Source organism: Lepeophtheirus salmonis, chromosome 8 (assembly GCF_016086655.4).
Source record: "Lepeophtheirus salmonis chromosome 8, UVic_Lsal_1.4, whole genome shotgun sequence".
Lineage (NCBI taxonomy): Eukaryota > Metazoa > Arthropoda > Copepoda > Siphonostomatoida > Caligidae > Lepeophtheirus > Lepeophtheirus salmonis.
Window position 1 is genome coordinate 9,880,097 of NC_052138.2, and position 27,354 is coordinate 9,907,450.

The 27,354-nt window shown below is 28.8% G+C and overlaps 1 protein-coding gene and 2 long non-coding RNA genes across 3 annotated transcripts in view; 1 reads left to right on the plus strand and 2 right to left on the minus strand.

The window, feature by feature from the left end:
• LOC121122944 (uncharacterized) overlaps window positions 1-19,989 on the minus strand; it is a 91,071-nt gene extending 71,082 nt beyond the window's left edge. Inside the window, exons 1-2 of the mRNA XM_071890751.1 lie at window positions 19,843-19,989; window positions 19,094-19,286 (exon numbers count right to left, since the gene is read on the minus strand). Of these exons, the coding sequence (XP_071746852.1) occupies window positions 19,094-19,286; window positions 19,843-19,906 (257 nt within the window). The 5' untranslated portion in view covers window positions 19,907-19,989. The remainder of the gene's footprint in view (window positions 1-19,093; window positions 19,287-19,842) is intronic.
• Window positions 19,344-19,836, minus strand: LOC139906244 (uncharacterized). The gene is made up of 2 exons (XR_011781619.1): window positions 19,646-19,836; window positions 19,344-19,558 (listed from the first exon to the last, which is right to left on the minus strand). It is a non-coding gene; the product is annotated as an uncharacterized lncRNA (long non-coding RNA).
• A 3,361-nt stretch (window positions 19,990-23,350) lies between the features above and the next one.
• LOC139906226 (uncharacterized) lies at window positions 23,351-25,909 on the plus strand. The gene is made up of 2 exons (XR_011781589.1): window positions 23,351-23,892; window positions 24,393-25,909. It is a non-coding gene; the product is annotated as an uncharacterized lncRNA (long non-coding RNA).
• Window positions 25,910-27,354: the final 1,445 nt, after the last annotated feature.

Sequence of the window (27,354 nt, forward strand, 5' to 3'; positions counted from 1 at the left end):
AATGAATTATTTATTAATTTAAGTATATAACCACTAAGAAATCAAGTAAAATGTAGTACCTTACTTAAAATATATATTTTTTATTTTTTTCTACAAGTGCTTTATATACTGGCTGAAGTTATGGAATAGACCTTATAATTTATTCTTTTTTTTTAAATTGCCTCTAAAAAAGTCAATTTTGATTGATTGTTGGTCAATTTACTTTTTAATATTTATTTTAGAAATTTAAATATATTAAGCATGTTAGGTTGCTTTAAAATAGATAACAATAATATTCCGAGGGGGAATTGAATAGTTTATAAATAATAATTTCTACTAAAATAATTAATAATTGTAAGATAAAAATGTAAACAAGTTTAAATATGATTTATGTTAAAAATATTTAATTAATTAATAAGCTATTCAATTTCCCTTCCCCTGAAAGACTATTGTAATCTATATTCCTTAACCAGCTTAGTATTTTTAAATTTCTTAATAAATATAAAAAAAAAATGACATAATATCATTCAAAATTGACCTTTTTAAAAATAAAAAGTTACAAATTAAGGAGCTCCTCCAGATAGTATTAGAACTCATTGACATTTTAACAGTTTGAAATTTAAATATAAAAATAATATAAGTATTTGTGATAAAAATTTAAACTCTTTACATAACTTGTACGTTTGTTTCATTTGAATTTGTCTACGATTTGTTCGACCGCAAGGTATATAAATTTATGTCTTATTTTATGTATTTTTAGTTTCATAACTTAAAAATAGTTTCAAAAACGGATAAAAATAGAAAATGTCAACAATTATATTTGAGACTTTTAGTTTTTTTTATCATTTAAGGATTAAAAATACCGGGAATTGTTAATTTAAATTGCCCACGATGATGGGATAAATATGATACCAAGTTTGAACGCGATTTGTAGACCACTTTGCTTGCAACAGCTGAGTCTACTTTACTAGTGCTGGAAAAAGAAATTCAGAAATCAAATTTCTAATACAAAAATTTTTCAAAAAAAGAATTACAATATTAAATTTTTTGGAATTAAATTTTATAAATACATAGTTATTCCGAAAAAATTAATTTTTTTTAGCATTTTTTTTTGTTAAATACCAGTAATAAGTAGGACTTGGAATTGCAAATTAAACATTATTTTCTGGATGCCAATTCTGATTCCAGAAAAAACAACCAATTCCAATTAATCGCCCATTACTAGTAATAATAATTAATTTTACAATCAAAATGGCAAGGACCAAAAGCATTGGCCTTTTGAATGGTATGCAAAACTGTAGCACACCAGGACACACCACCATTTTCAGAATTTGTAAATTTTTAATAAGTTTCTCCTTTGTACGTAAATTGGAAAGTGTATTTGGCACCAGATTTTTTTTTTTTTTTTCCAGTTGGTACAACTTTATTACGAACAAATATAAACATTCCAACATAAACCAATGCAAAAAGCTTAGCAAATCAGATAACCCAGATTTTTAATACAAAGAAATAAGCAAAAAAAAAAAAATCTCGAAATATAAAACTTTTCGAGTTCAAAACAATGGTCCGTATAAGAACAATCAAAAATAAAGATAAAAAGAACCAAAGAACAATTGAAAATAATATAACATGTGTAGCAAAATAGGCTTTTGTTAACTACTGAAGAATGAGTGAATTCCTTTATTAACTTTGATGTATAAATTAATAATGGGGACGATGTCTGTATGGTTGAAGTCTTTCTTAGTCATTTTGCATATATTATTTGTTGACTTTTGGTAATAATGGCGTTACCTTGCCTTCCCCTCCCCGCAATAGTGTCCTAGAAATACATTTATATCAGTTGTCGACCTAAAAATATCGAGTAGGTCATATGAGATCAACTCATGAGTTTATCTTAAAAGCCTAGTGTACCAGAAGAGATTGTCAGTAGTCTGGCACCAGATATAGCTAATGTGTTTCTTCATTTAATTTATCTGATTTTCTTTTAATAAATAGTATCGGACTAATCTGAATAAGTGTATGAAGGACATCTTTATTTTCCTATAGTTTGACGCACTCATCTGAATCCTTTGACATCCGGAGACACTTATATATTTTGAAAAAAAATTCTACGAGTATGTCAAATCATGTGTAGTTTATTGAAATTTCATTTATGAGTGGTAGAAGAGCCTTGAGGATATATCTTGAATGGATAAACCTAGTCAGCATTCAAAAACTTATATTAACTGACTCTATGATGAAGAGTAGAATTTGCCGATGCAAAAAGCTCTTCAACAATCTTTAAAAAGATCATTTTGTTCTCTGATGAAATAATCATAATTTTTAACGCTATTTAGAGGTCTTGATTTCTGGTTTTTGATGGAGATGTTTCCACGTCAACCATCTTACAAAGAATTAACAAAAGTAACTACCATTTTCGTTTTGTAATCTTAAAAGAATATTTTTTTTCTACAAAAATCTACGTCTGAGTGATAATGAATGTAGATTTATACATACAGGCTTATACATAGATAAATTGAAAGGGTTATCATAAAGGATTCACAAGGAGTGAGAATGTCTTGTCATGTAGATATCATGGGAGCTGGATTCAGCCTAAACAATGAAGATAATTGAAGATAAACAGAAAGGAATATACTGCATATGTTAAAAAGGATGACGTAATAACAAAGGCATTCAAACAAAGGTGCATGATAATTCGGTCCACTGGTCAAAAAATTTATGGCCCCCAAAAACGCTTGATTAAAAATTGAGAGAAACGTTTGCTATACACAAACCCAATTGTAAAAAAATTATAACAGATCAAAGAGCACTTTCAAGCAAGCGTCGATCACTCTCATATAATGTTGTTGGCAAGCTGTAAGGTTTACGGGTATATGTTTTGGCTTTTTAAATATGTCATCATTATCTCTTAACTACACTATTCAACAAAATTGAGGTCTTAGAACGCCTGCCGTCTAAAACTTGCATATATTAGTGTTATTAAAGGCGTAAAACACGAAAATGACTGTAGAATCTTCAGCTGAAAATGAATTTGGCTTTTAAATACTTTTTTTTTAAATCACATTTCAAAAGTAAAATTACAATTCAGAACAATAATTCTACATGAAACAACTACCTATAAATATTTAAGAAAATGGAATGTAATAACAATTGATAAAAAAACATTCTCAGAAATGAAAAAAAAATATTCATTTAAGCATATCGAATACAGTTCCTACAAAATGTCTCTAATCATACAAAAATTATGTAAAATGTAATATATCAAGTAATATTTTTATAAATTGCTTTATATCAGATGCAGCAAATGGAAATCAATTATCAGTTATTGGTATTTTTTTTTCATTAAATTATATCTCCTTTGAAATTAAAACAGTACGGTCAAACTCGACGATTTCCAATATTTTATTCATATTTTCTACAATTGGCCTTCCAGAGCGTGGTGTATCTTTGACATCAAAATGACGTGTAATTGGGAATTACAATTTGACAACAATAAAACGATAAACAATGGCGTATTTTCTCTTTGTTGGTGTCAAACAACAACCAAAAACCGTTTTGTAGTTTTTAATATGAAATCTTATCATTTTAACATCATCAAACGCAAACCAATTGCACTTATAAAAAGCAATATAAACATTACTAAAGTCATCTAAATCTAAATAATATTTACCTCATTATTAAAACTTAAAAAGATTTACCGTAAAAAAAAAGTTTGTTTTTCATTGATTTTTTTTCAGTTCAAGTTTTTATTTCCCTATGGAATATTTTATAAATAAGCAATGAAAAAGGGCTACTTGAAAAGTTCTGAAATTAAGTAAAAATAAGTTGATTAGATGAGTTACATCTAACTTATAAATACTGATAAAAATACATTATATTATGAAGTTTAAATTTTCAAAATAGGACGTAATAATTAATTAAAACACATATTATGTTATTTTCAGCTCACCAGTGTATATATATTTTTTTAATTTATGCTGTGGATATGAGTGTTCAAGAGAACGTGAGCGATATTGAAAAAAAAATCAATCTATAATATTGATATATAAGAATGGAATATTTTTTAAAAGATACGTGCTATAAGCGGTTCAGCAAAACTTTGTTTTTCATTATGGTATAAGAAATGATCGTTTTAAAGGTAAACTATATTAAAATTTTCAAACTAAAGATGGTTTATTCATCGAAAGGAGTTATTCAATATAAATTGATCTATTTTGATTTATGCTAAATCTTACAGTTGTACTTATTTTACAGTAATATGTGGAATTTAAACATAAATATTTACTCAGACATATTTCGAATAATAATTAATTACAATAAAATATTTACAATAAAATTTGAAACATCAACTTTGATTTCATTAAATTTGATAAATTTATGAAATGAAGTGGAAAAAAATAAATTATTTTAAGACAGATTATTACTCAATGCAACATATTATCAACAAAAATTATAATAAAATATATTAATTGACAAGAGAAAGGCAAAAACAGGGTGACGACAAATCTGCTGACAGAAATCAAAATAAACAATAGTGCTTCTTGATTACTGATACCTTAGAGTTTATAAAAGACTGCCAAAATATTCACTCGCAACCTCGACTGATAGAAGGGAAATGGAAAATTTACAAGGACGCATTTGGTCTCAAGCCTTCTATTATTATTTTTTTTCTTATTTCAACTTTTAATGACACAAACCAACAAAATTAAACTTTTTTTCTCATCACAGATTTCATAGCATTTTTTAAACGTATTTTTTGCGCGGATTTCAAATCTGATTTTTTATTTTTTGTATTACGTTGAGTTTTTGAAATACTGTGTTTTAAAGTTTTTATCAATTTTTTGAGATAGTTAAAGAACTTAGATCAAACTTAATGCAAATTATATCATTTTGGGAACACAAAACAACAAAATACATAACGATTTTATATTAGGAGCAATGTGAATGTGTCTTGTTTTTTTATATTTTTGCTTGATTGTCACGACACAGCATTCAACAATATTCTACCATTATACTTTCATTCCAAAATCTTTGGTTGCAATTCTCCTTGTTCGTCCCTCTCTGGACCAAGGTTTTCGGAGAACAAATCTAAGTGGAAAAATAGGAAGTCCATTTTTAACGACATTTGGCACTCAAGTTCTTTGTAAACAAAAAATCAAGTTCTTGACTCCATCTTTATACGCAGGTCCCTTTTTTTTCCTGGGAAATTTTCATATATTCATTTGAAAGCCAGGTAAGCCTTCAATTCTTTTACAAGTAAAGCTTTTTGAAATTCAGTGTCATTCAATACCTCCCTTATTTGTGGTCCAAAAAAAACAACTTTCCCTCAATTTTGCTGCACTAACCTTCGAAAATTATCTTTAAAGATACTGGAACCTATCATAATTGACTTTACCGATTTTTTTTGCAAAATTATTCGCTAAACCAATTTTAATGTGTAGAAAGCAAACGTATAAAAAAACAAAACTAGCTTCATCTTAAAAACGGTACATGCTTGAATAATTTTAAAGAAAGATTTTGAATTAGCGTTAAAAATGCTGTAAGATGCACCCAAAAAATATTTTTGATGAAAATTCTATGTTGACTTCTGTTATTATTTAGATATTAAAGAGAAATAAATATTACTTTATTGATCGACATTATATACTATATTTATATATAATTGAAGTTCTTGATTTATACAAATAAAAATACTATTTTTGAGTTCATAATGCGTAGAGTCATCTGCCTTAAAAAATAAAGAGTCAACTTATGAAAATTAGTAAAAACAGTTGAAAGGAAAATACATTGTATCTTTGTTCATTTCAAATGTTTGATGTAGTTCTCAAGTTAAGAGCATTTACTTTTGGTTACCTCACCTGCTTCACTTGTAAGTCTTCATCTAAGGATTTCTTACTACATATTGAGTGTGTTTTTCGTTTCTCAAATCATTGGAAATTAATAACTAGTGTGAATTACTAGTCAACTAATGAATAGGTAAGCCATATCTCATGAAATTGAATGATTTGATTTCAAGTTGACAATTTCAACAATGAAATTGATTGCTACCGTGAATTAAGCAATTTATAATAATAATTTGATATTATTATAAATATCTATACTTTTTTATAATAGTTATTGATATTTTTAGTTCTAAATAGTAGATATGAGTAAAAAATAAGTTGTGTGTTGTACTGAATTGTAAGACAGTATCTGTTTTAAATAAAAAACTTGATAAAATAACGAAACCATGAGTACATGGATTTCCTAAGAACGAAGAACTCTTCGAAAAATGAAAAGGGGCTAGTCCCTGTGATTAGAAACAAATTATCAAACTATGGTTATTATAAATAGAGTTTTCTATCTTTATATAATATTCGTTTATAAATGGTCGATCAACTAATTTTAAATGTGATGTGCTATGTTCTTTCATTTTGTTCAAACAAAAGCTACTATTTCCAAAAGCATTAATCTCAAAGTTTCCTGGATCAGCATATTTATCAAAAGAAGTACCTAAGCCAAGAACTTCAAATGCGAGAGCAGAGGAAAAAATAGTTGGCTAAGAAAATCTTTCCATCTCCAAGAAAAATTAGGATTTTCTTTGACATGATAGGGATATCACTCTAGAGGATCTTTGAGTGAAATTATCTCAAATCAATCTTACCTTTAAAAAAATAGCCCAAGTAAAAGATGATTACACTCTAAGGTTTTTTTACTTACAAAAGTGTCATAAAGGTAAATTAAATAAGTCATAATTAGTTAAAATAATAAGAACTGCTTTAAATTAATTTTTTTAATCATGTTTGAACCATGAAATTATATTGAAATATCAATTTATATCGGTTATGCGTATGAATATTCATTGAAATATAATATAGATGTACATAATCTATGATTAAAATTAACATATTCCTCATAAGTACTTACTCATTTATATTTGTCAACCATTCCATCCATCGGGCTCAATGTGACGGCGTTTGATGAATTGAATATTTTTGCCTTCAAAGGAGCCAAACTTGATAACAATGCAACCCCTTAAAAAATTGAATATTCATTCAAAATTCAGAACATGTTGTGACTTGCTAAACAAATAGACTACTTTGAAAGCTACAATATTAACTGTATTGAAGATTATATTGTAGAAATGCAAAAACTACTTGAAAATATAGAGGGAAAAAATTCCCAACATTTCATCTTAAAAACAATGATAGATCCGAACTATTATTTCTCATGAAACCAGTTCTGTGGAGAAAAACGTTCAGGTAGTCTAAAATGCACCTCAATTAATAAAATTTATAAATTATAATCTACATAATTAATTGACCTTTTTTCTAAATTTATATATTATTATATAATTTATAATATATACTTATTTTATTTATTAATAAAACAGATTTGTTAAAATTAATTTTGCTAAATTTTGTTATTAATCTATAAGGTTTAAAAAAAATCTACTAATGTGGCTTTAAACACAATTTCCTCTTTTCTTTTTAATGTCTAGTCCATTTATGTAAGAAGTCTTTGCTTCATCTGTCTGATGCGAGCTTGTTGCATGTTTACGCAAAGGTCTGTAAAATGGTTCTAGGACAATTTGCCAAATTGACTTTTCGCCGCAGGACCATTTGGGACCAGAAAATGATATTGAATTTATTGATATATATGATTGTATATTTTTATTCAATTTCAAATGATATTATGATAAATAGGTATTGATCATAAATGTCATATAGGTAAAAGGTAATTAATTACTTTGCAAGAAAATATTTTATATTCATTAATGATCATGATAATAGCAGTGTCAATCACTTCTCCGTTATCAATAATCATCCTTCGAAATGATGTATTATTCATATTGAGAAAATAAATATGGATTAACGAACAAAAATAATATATTGCAATAGCAGTGACCTTCCTATAGAGTTGGCTCAACAATACGTATCGCAATTAACAAATTATATTATTAATATAAATGAAGTACCCAAGTACATTTTTGGGAGCTGTTTCTTTAGTCATAAAATATGTATACACATTTATTCAATAAATAAATTAATTGATGGAATTAAACACTAACAAAGAAATTATATGAATATTAGTTTTACAAAATTAATAAATTTATAGTCGGATTCTCACTCTTAATCGTGAATTAGATTTAATGAATATATAGAATTGTAATATTTATATTCTTTAAAAAATCCAACATCAGACAATTATTACATTGCTTAATTTATTTAAAATACTACAACGGTAACTATTCGAACCACATACTACAGTAATGGCCTTATATAAGGATCATTCATTAATATAATATTATATTTTCCTGCGCAAGAACACTCATTAATTTACCTATATGACATATATAGCATAAGAAGAATACCTATTTATCGGCGCTAAGGTACTTTCGCCTTAAACTATTTTGCATTAGGACATTTTGCCTTAATATAAAGATAAATTAGCCAAAATTAATTCAGTGTTCTATATTACAAAATTTGTCAATAACTAACGTCGTTATTGACAAATTTTTGGTTGCAATTGAAGTTACCTTTGAATTGTTTAATCAAAATATGTAATTATTATTACTATTAAAAGCATTAAATGGTTGTTTTCTGTAGGAAAAATGATGGAAGTATGACCCAAAATTTAAACGCATTCATACAATAAAAATCTCACTATATAATAAATTCGAGGGAGAGACAAAATAAGTAATACAGTTAGTACAATAAGAAACAATTCGAATAGAAGATGTGCAAATCATTTATCCTTAATTAAAAAATTACCATTAGACATAATAAGTTATTCATATTAGAATTATTCAATCCCTTTAAACCCCAGATTGTATTACTTCTTAGTGTACAAAAACTCTGCAGTTTCTATTACAAACTGAAACTCTTTTCAAGAATTAAATCCTTAATAAGTTTAAAAGTAAGAAACTTTTAAATTATAAAAACAATTGTATAATTAATTGTAATTAATCTTTATTTTTACATGTAAAAGATAATGGTTATTACTGATAATGATTCATGAGTTAGCAATCCATTTCTAATTATACATATTTCTATAGAAATTGGAGGTTTTAAAACATAAAATTAACATTTGATTAATTCAGCATTTCATATTACACAATTTGTCAATAACTAATTCATTTTCCTTTTGATTTGCATTTTCTAATATCACACTATTAACAGGCATAGAAATATTGAACAATGCTAGCAATCGTACAAAAAACAGATAGATACGTCGCCAAAATTGTTAACATTTTTTATCCATCACTTGCATATTGTGATAGACGATATTGATTGATATGAGGTAGTTTAGAATATTGAAATAGTCCGTGAGCTAGTTATATTTGAAACTATTTATAATAAAAAAATTACTCCTAAATTTTCTTCTAACAATATATAAGATTGTAATTAACTCATTAACCTCATAATGGATAAATTTTATTATTTTTAAAGCAAATTTGAAAAGAAAAATAACATTAAACAATGAAAATCGAAGAAAATTAATATTTATTTTATATTATGAATTATTTATTTACTTAAATTAGTTGTGAGGTTAATATTTTAAGGAAATCGTATCAATTTTGGATATAATATTTTAGATAATGGAATTTAACTGTGTACAATTAATTTTTTCATTGTTATTTTTGTTTTGATGCAACATACGAAATTTTTAGTACATATTTATATTGTTTATCATATAAAATATTATATTTAGTTGTAATTAATAATAAGCCAAACATTCATTTAATTGTATTTTTTATTTTTGTTTTGTTTTAAATTTATGTGTAATTTTTTAATAATCCAAGAATATATCTATAAAGAGATATGAATAAGCAATGCTTATTGAGTATTTAATCTAGGTTAATTTAGTTTTAAACCTAAAGAGTGGTTAAAATTCGATCATATTGTCATACTAAAAAATATAAATGGAAATTAAAATAATCATTTCATATATATATTTTCTAATAGCTCACAAAATATAATTATTTAAATCTAAAGCTTACATACAAAACTATTTATTTAATATAATAACTCATGTTATAGTTTGGTTTAATCGTCTGAAATTCCTTGCTAACTTATGATTCATTATCAGTAAGAATGATCATCTTTTTACAAGTAAAAATAAAGATTAATTAAAACTGGATTACAGTATAACATCACTAAAAGTAGATTAGAATATATTCTATTATTATTTTTATTATAAAGTATAAAATCACTTATTCCAGGTATTCCCAAAGTTAGAAATAAAATATGTTCTGACTTCATAATGCATGTTGAAGTAATAATGTGACTTTAGCAGGGAATTATATTTTTATTTTAAAAACTAAAGCAATATAAAATGAAATATACATTACGTATATCCATCTCTAAGATATGGGGGGGACGGAGAATTCACATTCTGAACCTACAATTATCCATTAGGCAGCATTCATACCTGTTTTTTTAAACTCTATTACTAAATTTAAATAGTCAATGTAACGATAACATTAATAGTGTCAATTAATTGCACTCTGAGAGCTAAGTTTACATTTCATTTGTAAAATAATTTAAGATTGATATCCTTGAAATGATGTGATTTTAAAAAGTAAAAGTTTTAAATTCAATAGCAGTTACAAATGCTAGGGCATATCCCTTTGATACATTGTACCCAGGAATTTCATTATTTTATTCTTACAAAATTCTCTAAAGCTAAAAATAATATGTTATAATTTTGGGAGAAAGGAGGCTCAGACGATCACATCCATGAGATCTTTGCAGTTCAGAGTACGGATTATTTTCAGTCAAAAGCATACGATTATGGAAGAAAAGGTAATAACTAATACTAAGAAGCAAAAGCCATTGACTATGGAAACAAATTTCGGACGAGATAAAAGATACTGTCCATGCAAGGCACATCCATATTTCATTAATTCAAAACAAAATGTCTTGTCACAAATTTAATTTACGAAAATAAAAAAAACTTTGGTGAAATTTGAGATTTTACAGTTCAATTCAACTCAGATCTAACAAGACTTGCTATTATTCCTCTCATTTATAATAAAGTCACCTCCCATTATGTTCAGCTGCACCATCTATTATAGCTATATTATTTTTAGCAGAATATTCTGATAATAATTATCCCTAATTTGCGCACTTTACATAATATTATAGTTGTATAAGCCCTAAAAAATGGACAACCCTGAAAAAATTCGTAATATAAAAAATTTGATAGCAAATGAATCACAATTTTATGTATATTAACATATCCAAAATCCTCTTTCAGTGGTTTTGATGGGAAAAAATTATTCCAGTTAGAGTAAAGGTGGTTGGTTATTTCTGTCAAATTTTATCAAAACTCACTTTTTCCATTGTCCTCCACCCGCCAATATCCCGGTTAAAATCTGAATCAGAAATGCTATGATCATGCAATTTTGCACACAAGTACCTTGTATTATATAGTTTACAAAAAACCCCCAAAAAAAGTTCAAAAATTTGAAATAGTTTTTGCTGACGTCATCAAATTTTCGAAAATGTCTGTTATTTTTGCAATATTTTGATATATTTTCAAATTTCATCTCCGAAAGTAGATCTACAAAAAAATATTTTCAGTTATGTATTCAGAATTTGAAAGATAAAACAAAGGAAAATCACTTCATTAGTCATAATTAGACCATTGATCCAAGTTTGAAGTTCGCATCATTAGCATTACTATTTGTTACAGCGTCCAAATACAAAGTGGATCAATCCTATCATGTTCCTCATGGAGGTGCTATGCTGCAAAAAGTAATGTGGCTAAAAAATTGTTTATATAAGTCAATTTTGGATCAGTACACAAAGTATGTGAGCAAGATATATGGTCGATCGTGTATAATCTATGATGGATATGATAATGGACCCTACGTTTAAGATCACGAACACAAACAAAGTACTGGGAAAATGAGCAGGAAGTATTTTTGAAGAACGAGCAGAACAAATTGCAGCTCATATATTTCCTGTCAAATGAGTTGCAAAGAGAAGGTCACGATGTTCGAAACAGTTTAGGAGATGCAGACACTCAAATAGTTTCAGCCGAATTCGAATTAGAGTATGCAAAAGACAGCTACAAAGATGTTGTTGTTGTATCGGCCAACACCGATTATGTTTCATTGGAAAAGTGGTATGCATCTCTACATGCTTTCAGATGCACAAAACAAAAAAAGAGGACAAATAAACGTGGAGAATTTAAGATTTGGTAATTTCAACTGGGAATGTCATCAGAACTCATATCTTGTTCATTCAAGCCTGGTTGGGCTGTGATACTACGTTTGCATTATTTGGACAGGGTAAACTTCATTTTGTCTTTTATTAATACATTTAGGAATTTAACGATAAACTTGGTTCTACTTACTGGTTTCACATAGCTGACGATGATCCGTCTTGTCGTATTATTTTAATTTGATATATGTTTGTTTTGTAATAGCATTGCTTTCGAGCTTTGTAAATCAAAAACACAAACACATAAAGTGTTTCTAGTAAAAACTGAGCCCTTTGAGTAACCATTAATAGATTACTTACGCCTAGCATGCAAAATATACTCACATCTACTCAAAATGTTCCGGGTTTTTATATTTATATATTTTTTTTTTTCAGGGAAAACAAGTTCCCTGAAGAAATTTGAGACAACCTGTGTCTTTCAAGGATCTGCTGAAGTATTTGAGGATGAAACAGCCACAGCAGAGGAAGTAGAGCAAAAGGAACTTGAATTTTATGTTTAGGTAAATGAAAATATTACTACATAAGCATATACGCTTATAAAAATTTACAGCCTTAGAGAATCCTCAATAAAATTTAAAAATTTGTGTTTAGATTTTATATAAATTATATATTTTATAGCTACGGTGGAAAAATGAAACTGGATGATGGAAGATTTGCGCAATCATCAGTTCATGAAGGCAGCAGGTGCTGCCACAATCAATCAATCCACAGTCTCTTACTCCAACCAAAAATGCTGCAAAGTATCCCTTTTTGCGAATCCATCTGCAGGTCATTGAATGTAAAACATTGATGGTCGTTGAACTAATTGAAACTATCCAATAACAGTTACGAGCCTATCATGACGGGTTTTAGTGAGGCTCCAGATAATATTCTTCGCTTCATACGGTGCAATTGTAGCGTATCAAAGAAAATCCCTTGCAGTACCCACGTTTGTAGCTGCAAGGTGGACGAGCTTTCATTTGTTTCCGCTTGTAGTAATTACAATGGAGTTGAGTGCAAGAATTGTGACCATGAACAAGACAGTGTTGGAAGTGACGAGGAAGCAGATAGAAATATAATTCATATCTTTGATTTTAAAATCTTATTGATCAAAAGTTTTCAATTTTTTCAGTTATTTTCGAGTAGAAAAATATGTTTGTATAATTTAATATTTAATACATGGTACTTGTGTGCCAAATTTCATGATCATAGCACTTTTGGTACAGTTTTTAATCGGACTATTGGAGGGTGGAGGGCAATTGAAAAAGTGAGTTTTGATCAAATTTGACAGAAATACCCACCTTTACTCTATTTTGGATATTTTAATTTACATAGAATTGCGCTGGTTTTGGTACCAAATTTGTTAAGTTGCGAACTTTTTCCGGGTTGAACCCTAATATGAATATACTATAGGTTTAATTAAAATATCTATATAATAGGAATTGTAGAACATTATACAAAGAATAGTAAACTAACATCAACTTAATTTTAGGAGAAATAATTGTAGGTTTCGTTCTTGTAATTACCTCACATCTCAAAAATAATTAATGTTTTTCAAGATATCATAAAATCTTTCTAAAACTTATTAAAATAAGTCCAGATTATAAATTTTATGCAAATTAAAAAAATATATATACTATCTCAAATGGAACCCCCTGATTTTTAGATCAATTTGAGATATTTCAGACACTTTAGTAGTGTTTGGGTTAAGTTTTTAATTTCAAAAAGAGGTGTCTTCTACAAAAAATATATAGACAAATGTTATTCATATATAATTAATAGTGACAGGAAGCTTCGCCCTATGAACTTTCGTACTCATATATATATTATTGCATAAATGCATTGTTGCACAAAAATTTTTTGGGCATAATATGGGTCTTCCTTCACTTGAAGTCCTTTGTAATTATTTTTTTTTAACATGGAGCAACTTCAAATGAGGACATTTTAATTCAATTTGGATGATTAGCATGTGAAGGAACTGAAACACGACTCGGTTGGACTGGTTCTTTTTTTCTATGACGAAATCTGCAAGGATATCCCCGTGATGCAGCACAACATCCCCACTTCTATCATGCCCCTCGGCGTCATTTCTGCTGTATTCCTTCTCTCAGAGTCTCAAGATGAATGTGAATATCTACCAAGAGTTCCTCATGGACGTTATGAATCCCTGTATGTACAAAGTGGCTAGAGGATGGGCCCTATGTCTTCATAAGACCAAGACAACCCAGGCCTGGTTGCTCGAGAATGTCCATTATAACTGGTCACTTTATTAATAGCCCTCAGCTCTCCGGAGTTTAATACTCTTGATTATTTCTTTCAGGACGTTACCAAAGACACAATTTTTTTAACTGTCTAAAAATTGGTATTCCGGAATGCAAAAATGCATTACAAATGTCTTCAAGTAGATAAACCCCATTTTAAACCTTAAAGTATATGTGAGAATATTTATTTTTCCCATAATGTATATAAAGGGGCGAAAGTTCCAAGGGCCAAAATTCCCGGGGTGAGACACCCATATTAACCAATAAAAAAAGTTGAAGGTCAAAAAAGGTCAAAGTAATTGAAACAAAAATTGTAGAACCAAGATTCATGATTAGTTAAAACTTTGAAAACTGTTACACGAGCTCTTCTTTAATGGAATAATACTCACAACTAAAATAATAGTATTGCTCCCGCCTTCTCCTTACATTCAGCATTCAATGATTCAATGACGTGGAGTTTATACCATTACGTAGGGTGCCACCTCATATTTTCATTTTTACAAATTTTTGTTCCTTAACGATAGTAAACATTTAAAGTTTTATTTTACACAGTTTTGAAAATCATATAAAGTAGGTAGAGGTAGGTTTCTTCTAAGAGAGCGAAGAGAGAAACATATGGTAGGTACACCTGAATTAAAACCTTGTCAATATCCGCTGCCTGTTTTATGATTTTGGAGTGAGAAAATGAATTACAGCTATAAAGAGGAAAAAATTTTACATTTAAAATAGCATTAGTAAAGAAAAAATATTATAATTGTATTTAAAATGATATATTCTTATTTTATTGTGCATTTTTAAATCAATTTGCACCAAAGATAGGGGAGAATTCTTCTTTTATAAACTTATTAAAAAATGAACAAAAAAGGGGAAAAAGCAATCCCATCAACCGTTTTTCCTTTTTTAATCGTTCTATTTAGTTTTGTCGTTAGACTGATTCCCTTTTTTATACATAGATAACGCCCCCATGGTCCATTCAAGGAATGCACCAAACTCCAGTAACTTAATACCCAGTGATTTTTTCATTTAAAGGTTTTTAAAGGGATAGTTGTTTGATAAAAAAAAAAGTGCAAATTCAATTGGCATCATTTATTGTTAATTAATTGTGAAATATATCCTGATAACATAATTATTTATTGGATATGCTCTAAAATTCTTAAAAATGTTCATTTTTACAGAATAAATACGGTTCCAATGACAAGATAAGAATAAATTTCATCAATTTAGAATGTTTGCATAAGAAAAATGAGGTTATTAGCGTTCAAAATTTTTTTTGCAAACTTTAAATTACCAAAATGAATTGAAAAAATCATATTATGTATATTAGAAATTGAAGTAATCAGAAGATTTTCATAATTTGAATCTATAAAAACTGTGGTGCTTAAATGAAATTAGTAGTAACATTTGATAAGATATTATGTCCAATCATTTTTTGGCACTATTTATGTTCGACGACAAATGCACATTCCTCAATACTCCAACACATGATAGCAACTGACTATATTTTTCGAGAAAACTTTAAAATCTCGCCTCTAGAATAAAACCGCTCTCATCTCACTTGTACTTCTACAACCTGATTGCCACACATTAACAAAAAGGAAGTCATGTTGTTGTACCCTGAAAAATATTGAGCCGTCTGCTATTACTACATATAGTTTAATTAAAATTCAAAAATAATTTATTCATGAAAAAATTGAGAAATTGTACCGTTCGGTATAAAGGCGTCAGTTACAATACATATTAAAAGTTTCCTCATATTTTCTAATCTTGCTTATTAATTAGGATATTTCAACTTCGCTCTAAGTATGTTTATGAGCCTGAGAAAGGCCTTTAAAAGAGTTTTGAAAATGAATTTCTAATAGTTTTCATATTTGATAAAACGTAACTACTAAAGTATGAGTTTTACTCGCAGCACATAACTATTTTAAAGAATAAATACAATCCTTTTAGAACTTGAAATTAATGAATTAGGAATATATATCCTCTGATTCATAAATAAAATATACTTTTTCAAGTTAAAATCAATTTTAATATTTTTCTCTGAAAATTAATCCGCAATAACTAAAGGATTTAAGTAGATTTAAAAAATAAGAGCATGTGATTGTAGACTCAGTACAACTTCCGTCAGTAACATGGCTCATATTTGCATCCATTTCTGCTGCACACCATTTTAACCCAACCCCCGTACATAAATACTTTATCTAAGGGGCAACACGCATTTCTTTCAGGTAAACATGTTAATAAGTTAAAAAAAAAAATATATGTCAGTAATTAAGTTCATTTTTTTTACAATCTACTGTTAAGCTAGTTCAAATAAACATAAAAAAATATAATATTACTTTTTCTGGTTAATTTTACAATCAAAAACAAACATTTCCTTGTTGTTAAATATGTGTATGTAGTACACCAAGAGCCTCAATTACTAGCGATGGAACCATATGGACAAAGGGGCCGTTGGTTTCCACTTCTTTTAGACTAAGTGTAGTATTTTAACTACATGTTTAAGGTTTCGTATCTATGATGTCACCATTATATAAATTCCAAAACACTACATCACCCTACTTTCAGTCGTAGTTCAATTAATTATTTTCTAATCTACATTAATCAATTTGTGTAATAAATGAACATACTAAGCAGAAAAAGTAAATTTAAAGTAAATAAATCCCACTCAAACATGACTACCAACAGAACATTGTTTCCTATACCTGTGTATTATGTATTCCAAATAAAGTAACAAATAAATGTACATGATTCTAAAGTTTCATTTAATCTGTTATAAATCAAAAACATAAAATATTACAGAGATAGAAATAATCAAGATATATTTTAATACATTTCAACATTGGTTGGTGTGCCTGTAATTAAAATGATAGGATTTAAATAGTTTAAAGCTTAACAATTCGATATTTGAATTGTTATTTGAGTCATTGTTTCCCAAATTGACAACAAAAAAATCGCCTGGCCACCAAAAAATTGAACAATTTTTGCCACAAAAGCTTTAATACATAATAAAAGAGGGCGAGTCAATTATTATCTCCCGATATCAACTGTTCATGAGATATGAACATTTGTATTGAAGCTATCCTTTTACATAAATTTATATGCGTCTTAATTAAATTTCACAGGCAATTTTGAATCTTTGAATCAATACTTTTCAAATTATTTAAAATACATTTTCATACGTAATTATTCCAAAACGTCTTTAGATCAATGAAAATACATTTATTTTATAGGGATTTAATAATATTTCTTTTCAACAAAATTAAACGACATCAAAGATGACACGGTTCCTTTTAATATTATTATGGCCAATTTTCTTATTAATAAGAACTTTTCAGACAAGATATGTAATGGTCAGGATAAATTTTTTTGTTGAAAAGGCATGAAATTAACCATGTATGTATTAACTAAAGAAATTTAAAAATAATTGATTAATAAATAAAATAGAGCGAACCTTAACACTTGGATTCAATGCAATTTCCAAAGCCTAAATAATTATTGTTGCTATCAACAGAAGTGGCACACCATTTAATTCCACCATTATCAACTGACGTACAATTTGTGTAGCTTTGCCCATTATACATAAAGGGGAAAACACATAACTTTCCAGTTAAAGTTTGACACTCTAGTATTAGTAATAAAAAGTTAATATTAACAGGTTATACAGTTTAAATAATGATGCTTACGATTTGGTGCAGGAGTTGGCTCAGCTGATTAGTTATAAATAATAATTTTAGTAATTAATAAATAATACAAAAAAGTATGACTGAAAATAATTACATGCACAATCAGAAGGGCAGATTCCATAATCATTAGCCTCTTGATTTGAAAATACTGTATTTGCACACCATGGCACACCACCATTATCAGCAGTTGTACATTTACTATAAGTGTCTCCTTTGTACTTAAAGGGGAAAACACATTTTTTACCATTAGTTGCAACACAACCTAAAGTTTAAAAATATTATATCGACATAAGTGTGCTTCAAATTATAATAATACCCTTGCAAGTGGACTCAATACAGTTTCCATAGCCTACATAATTAAGACCGGCACCTACAGAAGTGGCACACCATTTAACTCCATTATTATCAATAACTGTACACTCATTGTATGTTGTGCCAGCGTATACAAAGGGGAAAACACATGCCTTTCCAGTTGAAGCTTGACAACCTAGATATCGTAAAAAAATAAGGATTAATACTATATCATATAATTTAAAAAATGTTGCTTACCACTCAGTGACGGAGTTGATGCACCTGATTGGTTATGTATAATTATATATTTAAGAGATAAATAAAAGTAAAACTTATTATTAATAATTACTTTGACAGTCAGAACCACAATTTCCGTAAGCATTAGCATCTTGACTAGCAGTTACGGTTGTAGCACACCATGGCACACCACTATTTTCAATAGTGGTACATGCTTGATAAGTTTCTCCCTTGTATTTGAAAGGGAAAATGCACTTTCCTCCAGATGTTGTTGAACAGACTAAGATTAAGTTAATGAAAAAAATAGTTATTATACTTCGAACAATTACGATTGAGTTAGATTTTTACCGGGTGTGGTTGTCGTATTAGGGGCTGTTGTTGTAGTAGTAGTTGTAGTAGTTGTTGTGGTTGTTGTGGTTGTCGTAGTTGTGTTGTTGTTGTTGTAGTTGTTGTGGTTGTGGTAGTAGTTGTTGTTGTAGTAGTAGTCGTAGTGGTTGTTGTAGTAGTCGTAGTGGTTGTTGTAGTAGTCGTAGTGGTTGTTGTAGTCGTAGTAGTGGTTGCTGGGTTTGTTGTTGTTGTCGTAGTAGTAGTTGTAGTGGTTGAAGTCGTGGTTACTGGAGTCTTCACAGTATTCGTACTTTTTTCTATAGACGAAATTTAATATGAATTAAATATTTGCTGTAATGTTTTTGTTGAATTACTTCTTATACACCATTTTTTAGTTACTATTTTTGAAAAACAGTATGATGTGTTTCCTACCTAATTTATAAAATTAATTAAATAATTGGTTTTGATTCTCAAATTTTGAACTATGAAGATTCCGTTGTCTAAATCCATGTAAAGTCTATTCAAACTTGTTGATAACATACTAATTTTGAATGTATCATGTATAGGGAAGGGAAAAATTGTCTAGATCCTGGTGAGTGCAAATCAAAAAGGAAAGTAAACATTGGCAAGTTTGATAAATTACTGACAGAGATAACTATAAAAACTATAGTAATACCTGCTCGACAATACAATTTGAGTGTTCAAAATAGGATGGAATAGTTAATAACAGCAAATTACACTTTTTTTATATGTATAATTACGAAGACTTCTACAATTTTCAAAGCCCGAATAAATTATATATGTAGCAATAGGTAGAAAAGCACTCTTCAACCAAATATTTTTGAAAATATTACAAGTTCTTATAATACGTACGTGCTGAACAGTATTTGTTCACAAAAAGAGCAGTGAAAACGAAAAGTATCCAAATTAGCTTCATCTTCAGTCAGATAAATTTGTCTACTGAGATATAAAAAAGATTAATTTATAGTGTTAGCCCTTGAAACACCTGTCCATCTCATCTAAAAAAATAATTATATATTTTAATTTTTTTTTTTTTTTCTGATGTCCATTCGTCACATGCAATAATATTGATATTGAATTATGAGAAAGAGACAAAAACAAAATAAAAATTAGGAATAAGAGTAAGGAATCGAAATTTTTTCTTGCTTTTGGTAAATTCTTCCCAAATATTTATTTTGCAAACCTTTGAAAAATTATTTATTCTTCAAAGTTTTGAGTGATTTTTTTAAAAATAACTATTTTCTCCAAAAGAACTCTCTTTTTTAAACTCAGAAACGCAAGGTTGTATATTTTGAGTTTTCAATGAGCGATGCTGAGGAGTAAGTACCATTGATCAACTTGATAGAGCGTCAAAAAAGGGATTTAAATCTTGTTGATACCACCATTGGAATTTCAAGTAACGATGACATTATTAGTGAGGTTTTTTGATAATTTTCTAGCTAAGCAAATCATTCAACTTTTTACCACATTGGTATAAATCATTTAATAAATCATAGATTCATAATTACACAGTCACGGGGTACAATGTATACAGTGCCCTGATATAGGTGTATTCATAGAATTCTAGACTCATGGAAGACACTAATTTTTTTTATTTTATGTTGTTAAATATTTTTTTTCATAAGTAAACTATAATTTATTTATGACAACAATTTACTATGAAGATAATTTGTTCCATTGCTTCTTTAGGATAAAATAATAAAAATTAATGAATAAGCCTTTTATTTAGTGTAAATGTTATTGTTAAGAAGAGTTTTTGAGTTTAGAGGAGATCTTTTGAGATTGATATCATCATTCAGTTTTCTTGAATAATTTTTAGCCATAATATTTCAACATTGAATGGAATTGTCACCAACGTTAGTATCGAAGTCGTAACTGTTTTCCATACAAATAACAGAGAATAATCTTCTTAAATTTTGGGATTCGAAAAACAACTATTTTGATTTTTCATAATAAGTTTATACTCAATGTACATTTTAATAAACAGAGAAGTGCGTAGGAGAGCAGATACCTCCTCTATTTTTTTGCTCAAGAAGTTTGACTTTAAAATTGTTGTTATCGGATTCAGTGAAAGTAGATAAAAGAAAATTTTTTGTAGGCCAAAGCAAACATTATATTTTAGCCTTGATGTTTGTGACCTAGCAATATATCCAGAAATTACAGAAATATGGCCTCCATAATTATTTTTTTAGCTCATCAAGATACTTAACAGAATTTGTTTAAGTAGCATTTCCTGTTTGGACTTGCACTGTCCATTGAAATAACTATAACATTAAATCCGAGTTTAATAAACTCAGAGTTTATTTATAGTATTAAATCCTATAGCGTTTTTGTATTGAGGTTAACAATTGGATAAAGTGCGACAGTGTCTCGATAATTTGAACTTATAGACTTTATCATGGAGACAAGGAAAGTTTTGGTTATTTGACGTCCTTACTGTACCATTAATTTTCTTCCATAAAAATAGACTCTTGCAGCAGTAAAAACTTCATTTAAAAAGAAAACAACTCTCTTCTGGATATCTGGTAAGGACTTCATCTTGCAGATAAGTATTCTCTTGATGAAGATGACATTGATTGTAAACGAAGAAGACTGTGTATTTCGATGATTAGGCAAAGTTAAAATTGTACAACCAATGAACATCTCGCGGTATAGTGCAGGACTCAGATTGTGCCAAACAGAGAAAGATGCCAAATTGAAGCTTACTGGTATAAGTAAACTTCTTTCACAACTGTTATGTATTGAATAGTCTTATGATATTCTTATAGAAGAGAAAGAATGTTTGATACGTTTAAATAGAAAAAGTAATTAATTGAAAGAAGCTTTGGTGTGAGCCATCTAAGCAATAAAATTGAATTGACTGTTTTTTTTTTCGACTCTTCCGGAGCTTATATTGACTTTCTGCAACAAAATCAACGTCTTGGAAATGAATAAAGTAAACTCGTGAATTCTTACAAGGTCGACTCCGCCAGGAATCCCTCTAATCCAGGCACTTTTTCTGTATATTTTTGTTATTTCTCAGTTATATATATCATAATTTATATGAATTTTAAGTATATATTCAGATTTAAATACAATCTGAGGTGGTATGTAAAAATGAATAAAAAAATTATGAATTAAAAATGCGTTTTGTATGTATGCGCCTATGTTTTTTTTTATTAGTGAGCGTTTGATAGACTAAATTACTCATTAGTCATCCCATCATAACTTCATTTATTATTTGTTGTAGATTTAGCACATTTTTATATTAAAAAGAGTATGTCTGATGAAATCTTTTTATGTTTTACTATTTAAATGAAGTTATGATTTTTATTAATCATACTACTATTGATTGTAATTCCATAAATTTTCCTCTATACAGTTTTTTTCATGATAATATTTCTATTTTGATTTTTATTAAAGAAATCAAAGAGTATGTCCCTGAAATTTTTTAATTTAAAAACCTAAGATCATTGCATATATTGATTAATTCTGGAGAAAATCCATTTAAAAAACATAGTGGGGGGTTGTTAAATAGAGGTTATACCCAGTATATACAGGCAAATATTTAATAGACATATTGGAGTCAATTATAGGCTTTGTAATCAAATTTGTTAAATGAGTTAAGATACTCATTAATTGTTTTTATAGTTTAGAATTTTCATTAGATTTAAGAGACTTATATAGGCTCTGATATTGTTTTGCACATAAAATCTGTGAATTTATCATTCTTTTCTAGTGGTAATTAATTTTGTTTACTTTAAGTGCAATTTGCAACGCCTCCAAATGTTTAATAAGAATAATTGGTTGATATAGATTAACAATAATTAATCGAATAATAAACACGTAATCCACACTCCATTTTGAGAAAAATCATTCTAGCTTACTTTTGTGTTGACGACCACACATATTAATTTTCTTACAATTGCACACTTTATTATCTACATGCTAGGTCTATGGCAGATAAAGTAATTATATAGGATTCAAGGCCTTCATCAAGTGACAATTGTTGATTTACATGTATCATTTTGATCGTCAATCAAAAAATAATGAGATGTATAACGTTTTTTATGAAGAAAATTATTTGTTAATCTGGGACGTAACCAATAATTTATTCGCAAGTTTTCTAAGCATAGTATATGTATGATACATCTGATAACATATGTTTAAGTGATAGGTATACTACACTCGGCTTATGATCCCAATGATAAATAATTATAGTCTACACTGTTTCTCTCATCACCCGGAATATTTGTACAGCTTTCATGATTAATAAAATATCAAACTTTTTCCACACATAGAAACGTGAGAGATGACAATAGTTTCTAATTATATATAGGGACTGTCCGATATACAAGATTAGCCACTAGGGCGTCCTCTATTCAATGAAAACCTGACAGGGTCTCAAATTTTAAACACTAACAAGAATTGAATTTCTGTCAAAACATTCAAATAACTCTGTGGGATCATTTTCTTGTTATATAAACTTTGCTTCGAGCTTGGATTTTTCAAATTTCATAATATTTTCATTCGGGATTATACTTTAAAATCATCTTGATTTTTACTGCGATACTAGTGATGAGTATCTACAAAGACGTTATAGATCTATCAATGATATTAACTTATTTTTGTACCCACGTCTTTTATTAATTTATTGGAGGTAGTACCCGGAATTTCCGGAAGTTATTAGGCATCGACGAACAAAAAAATATTTTTTTAACCATATTGAAGATAACTACACAAAAAAAGTCTTTGTGTTACTTTTTTTTGTCTTTCATGAGCACACTCACACGTAGCTACTCACTCAATACCTAGACGTTATCTCCTCAAGAATAAAAAAATAACATTCAAAGCTTGAGAAAAAAAAGAATATGATTTGATGAGCTAGGGAGAACTTTAGCTCGTTGCTAAGCCTCATCTGAAGTAAGAATATTTCTTATAATTTTATAATAAGTAGTCCTTTTTTTTCTATTTTAATATGAGTTCAACTAAGCGACAACGGGATTTAATTTATTTTATAAAATGCTCCCTGTATGTTATACTCCTTTTTATTTCCTTTATACTGTATATGTACGAGGGGGGTCTGAAGAGTTTCCAACTTCAATAAGAAGATGACAGCAAGCGTATAGAAAAGGTAGTTAGATCTATTAGCATCTAGTTGAATGTTACTCACCAAGTTTTCAGCCATTTTAGACGTGCACTTGTTAAGTAAGAGTCGTTTGAGGCAGTTGATGTGAGTGCTTTTGTGAAAATGAAGAAAATCCAGTAGCACTCTGTTGACGCAGTTTTGGCGCCAATTAATTACTGGAGATGAAACTTGATGCATCATAATATGCCCTAAACAAAAACAAAAATTAAAAAAAAACACATCCCAAACAATGGACTTCAAATATTTTAATCAAATCAAGACATTTATTTTGCAGACTACTATCCTTCATACCGATAACTCTTTCCAACTTTATAGTTAAGACACTTGAGTGGATTTTACACTGTGAAGTAGAAGAAGTCATTACAACACTCCACTCACAACATGCCTATACAAGGGGCTTATCAACTGAGACGGCCCTTTCACAAGTTCCGGATACCATAGAAAAATCCATCTATCAACAACGATGCACACTTTTTTGTCATTTTTGATAGCACAAGTGCATTTTATCATGTACAATTTCATTCTGCTGAGGTAGAAATGGAAAAGTGTATCAGATTGGTACAAAAATCTAATAACTTCCCATACGGTCAGACCCAAGCTTAAAGGCGAAGAAGTTTTTGTCAACTAGACCCAAGTGAGCCCACTAGAGGGTGCTCTAGCCCCGGTCGTTTGGAATAGGATTATGAATAGCTTACTTAATAAATTCAAAAAAAGGAGCAATCAAGGTCGTTGGCTACGCAGATGACCTTAGGACATAAATAGGGACTGACCATATACAAGGTTCTCTGGTTTTATGAAGCTACAATTAGACATATCATCTCCTTTGGGTGTCAAGTATGGGTACATGCTACAAAGAAGTAAAAAGAAAGTATTAAATACCATTCAAAGGAAATCACTCTTGGGAATTACTCATACATTTGAATCGATACCAACCGGAGGAAGGGAAGCATTTTTGGGTATTTCTCCTCTAAACATATACATTAAAGAACAAGCGACAAAATCAAAATGGAGAACGAAGCATTTCTGACGTTATACCTGGGACGGAATTGGTAATCTTCCAAAACTTTGTTGGTATGTGTTCTATAGTGATAAAATACTTATAGAAGTTGGTAATGGATCAACCAAGTGACTACAAAAAAAGTAATCACATTTGGATAGATAATAGTTAGATTAAGAATCCTGACGCAATCATCTATACGGACGGGTCTAAAGACGAAGACGGAAACACTATGGTTGGATGACCCATCACCAAACGTTATGCATCAATGTTTCATTGAATAAATAGGCTTCTGTGTTTCAAATAGAGATATTCTCCATAACACAAGGTGTAGAAATTCTTCTCAAGTACGAAAAAACACTGTACAATTTAATAATCAGATCGAACTCCCAATCAGCAACTTCTAGTAAACCAATAAAGATATTTGAAAAAAAAAAAACATCATTAAAGGAATGAGTGAGAAAAATATACATCGAGAATGGTGCAAAGGACATTCTGACATTACAGGAAATGAATTTGCAGACCATTTTGTGAACAGGGGTACTGAGAGCCAAAACCAGTTTGTTATTGGGACGCCTTCTAGGTACATAAAGAAGGTAATTCATGACTTCTTGTATCAATATTGGTTTGACCGATATAAAAAAGATCAAAGTATGACATATATCCATATTAGGATTAATAAGCCGAAGTCGATGATTTCCCGCTCTATCTACAAGAGACAAAACGAAGACATTCGTATTTTAAAATTAATGACATGTAAAAAAATAAATAAATATTATTGATCAAAATTTTAATGTAAACTAAGTTTTTAGAATCTGTTGAAGTAGCACAAATACCCCGTTGTGTGGTTGTATTCGCTGTCTTATATTAGTACAATTTTATTTTCATGGCAAACAGTAATAAATATTGAACCAACTATGTCAGAAACTTTTCAGACCACCTTCGTATATGATATATATCGAGAAAGACAATTTAGAATGCACCTAGTGACTTTTTTAATACATTTATATAGACAGAAATACAGAAAAACCTTTCCTTCTAATATAAATTATTGTGAAAGTCCAAATTGTAGGAGAGAACGCTGGAGGCGGAGAAGATGATCCTTTTGTAAGGAGCAACTTTAATTTTGGGCAAACATTAATAACTTATGTCATACAAAGTTGGACACAAGAGACCGAGGGGGATTACTAGCTCAGAATTTTGTAAGTTTTTTAAAGGATTGTTTATTTTTTGTTTTTTTCACAGTTTGTATAGTTGTTTTATTATCTATTCCCAGGATAGAGCATAGTTAATTTACAAGTTATATGACTATGACAACCAGCCCTATAAAGAGAATGTTCCTGCATTTGAACGCTCTATGATTAATATCATGTATTAATATTTAGTTAAAAAAATTGTAGAAAAGATTTTAAAGTAACCTACATTGGGTAAAATGGTGTTCATTCGAAATAGACAAACATTAATTTATCGGCCTTAAGTCAACATTTAGCAAGTACAAGTACCATTGTTTATCGATATTTAATGGCGATAAAACTTTTCAGCATCCAGATTTTCATTTTTTTATATTGAATATTCCCTAGTAATATTCGACAAATATGGAGGATTTAAATACGTTGTACATTTCCATGAACTATAAATATTATACGCCTAATATATAATTTGAACTTGTTCCTAACATAAGTTTTATAATGTCTGACTCAAGCTAGTAAGCGTTCAGATTTTTTGGCACTCCATTCAATTAATTTCTTTAGCGTTAAACGTTCAACAGTTTTTAGCGTTCCCTTCAATCCATAAAGTAGAGAAAATAATTTGGAGTTACAAGCTGTATGTAAGGCTGAATTGGTAGAGTGAATTTTTTATTTCATACAAGCTTAAAAATTATACAAATGATAATAAGTTTTTATTTTAGCAATAGTCATAGTTTAGAACTAATTTGGAACTAGTCAAACAAATCCAAATTGAAGGAATTTTATCAATTCAACTTACAAATTAGCTTTGATTTCGTTGGTTCAAGTAGAGTGTTTGGATTCATGCTTCAGGTGGCAGGGTTGATTGATGATTAAGATTTTAACATTAGTTTATTTAATGTGCTCCGATTTATACACATTTGGCTCTAGCAAAACTCCAGCAAATGAAAATTTTAACACCACTTCAAAGCATTCGTTCCAGTTTAGCACTCTACTATTTTGCTGAAATAACAATATAAAATGACCAGTTTTGTTAGTCGGAGAATATTTTA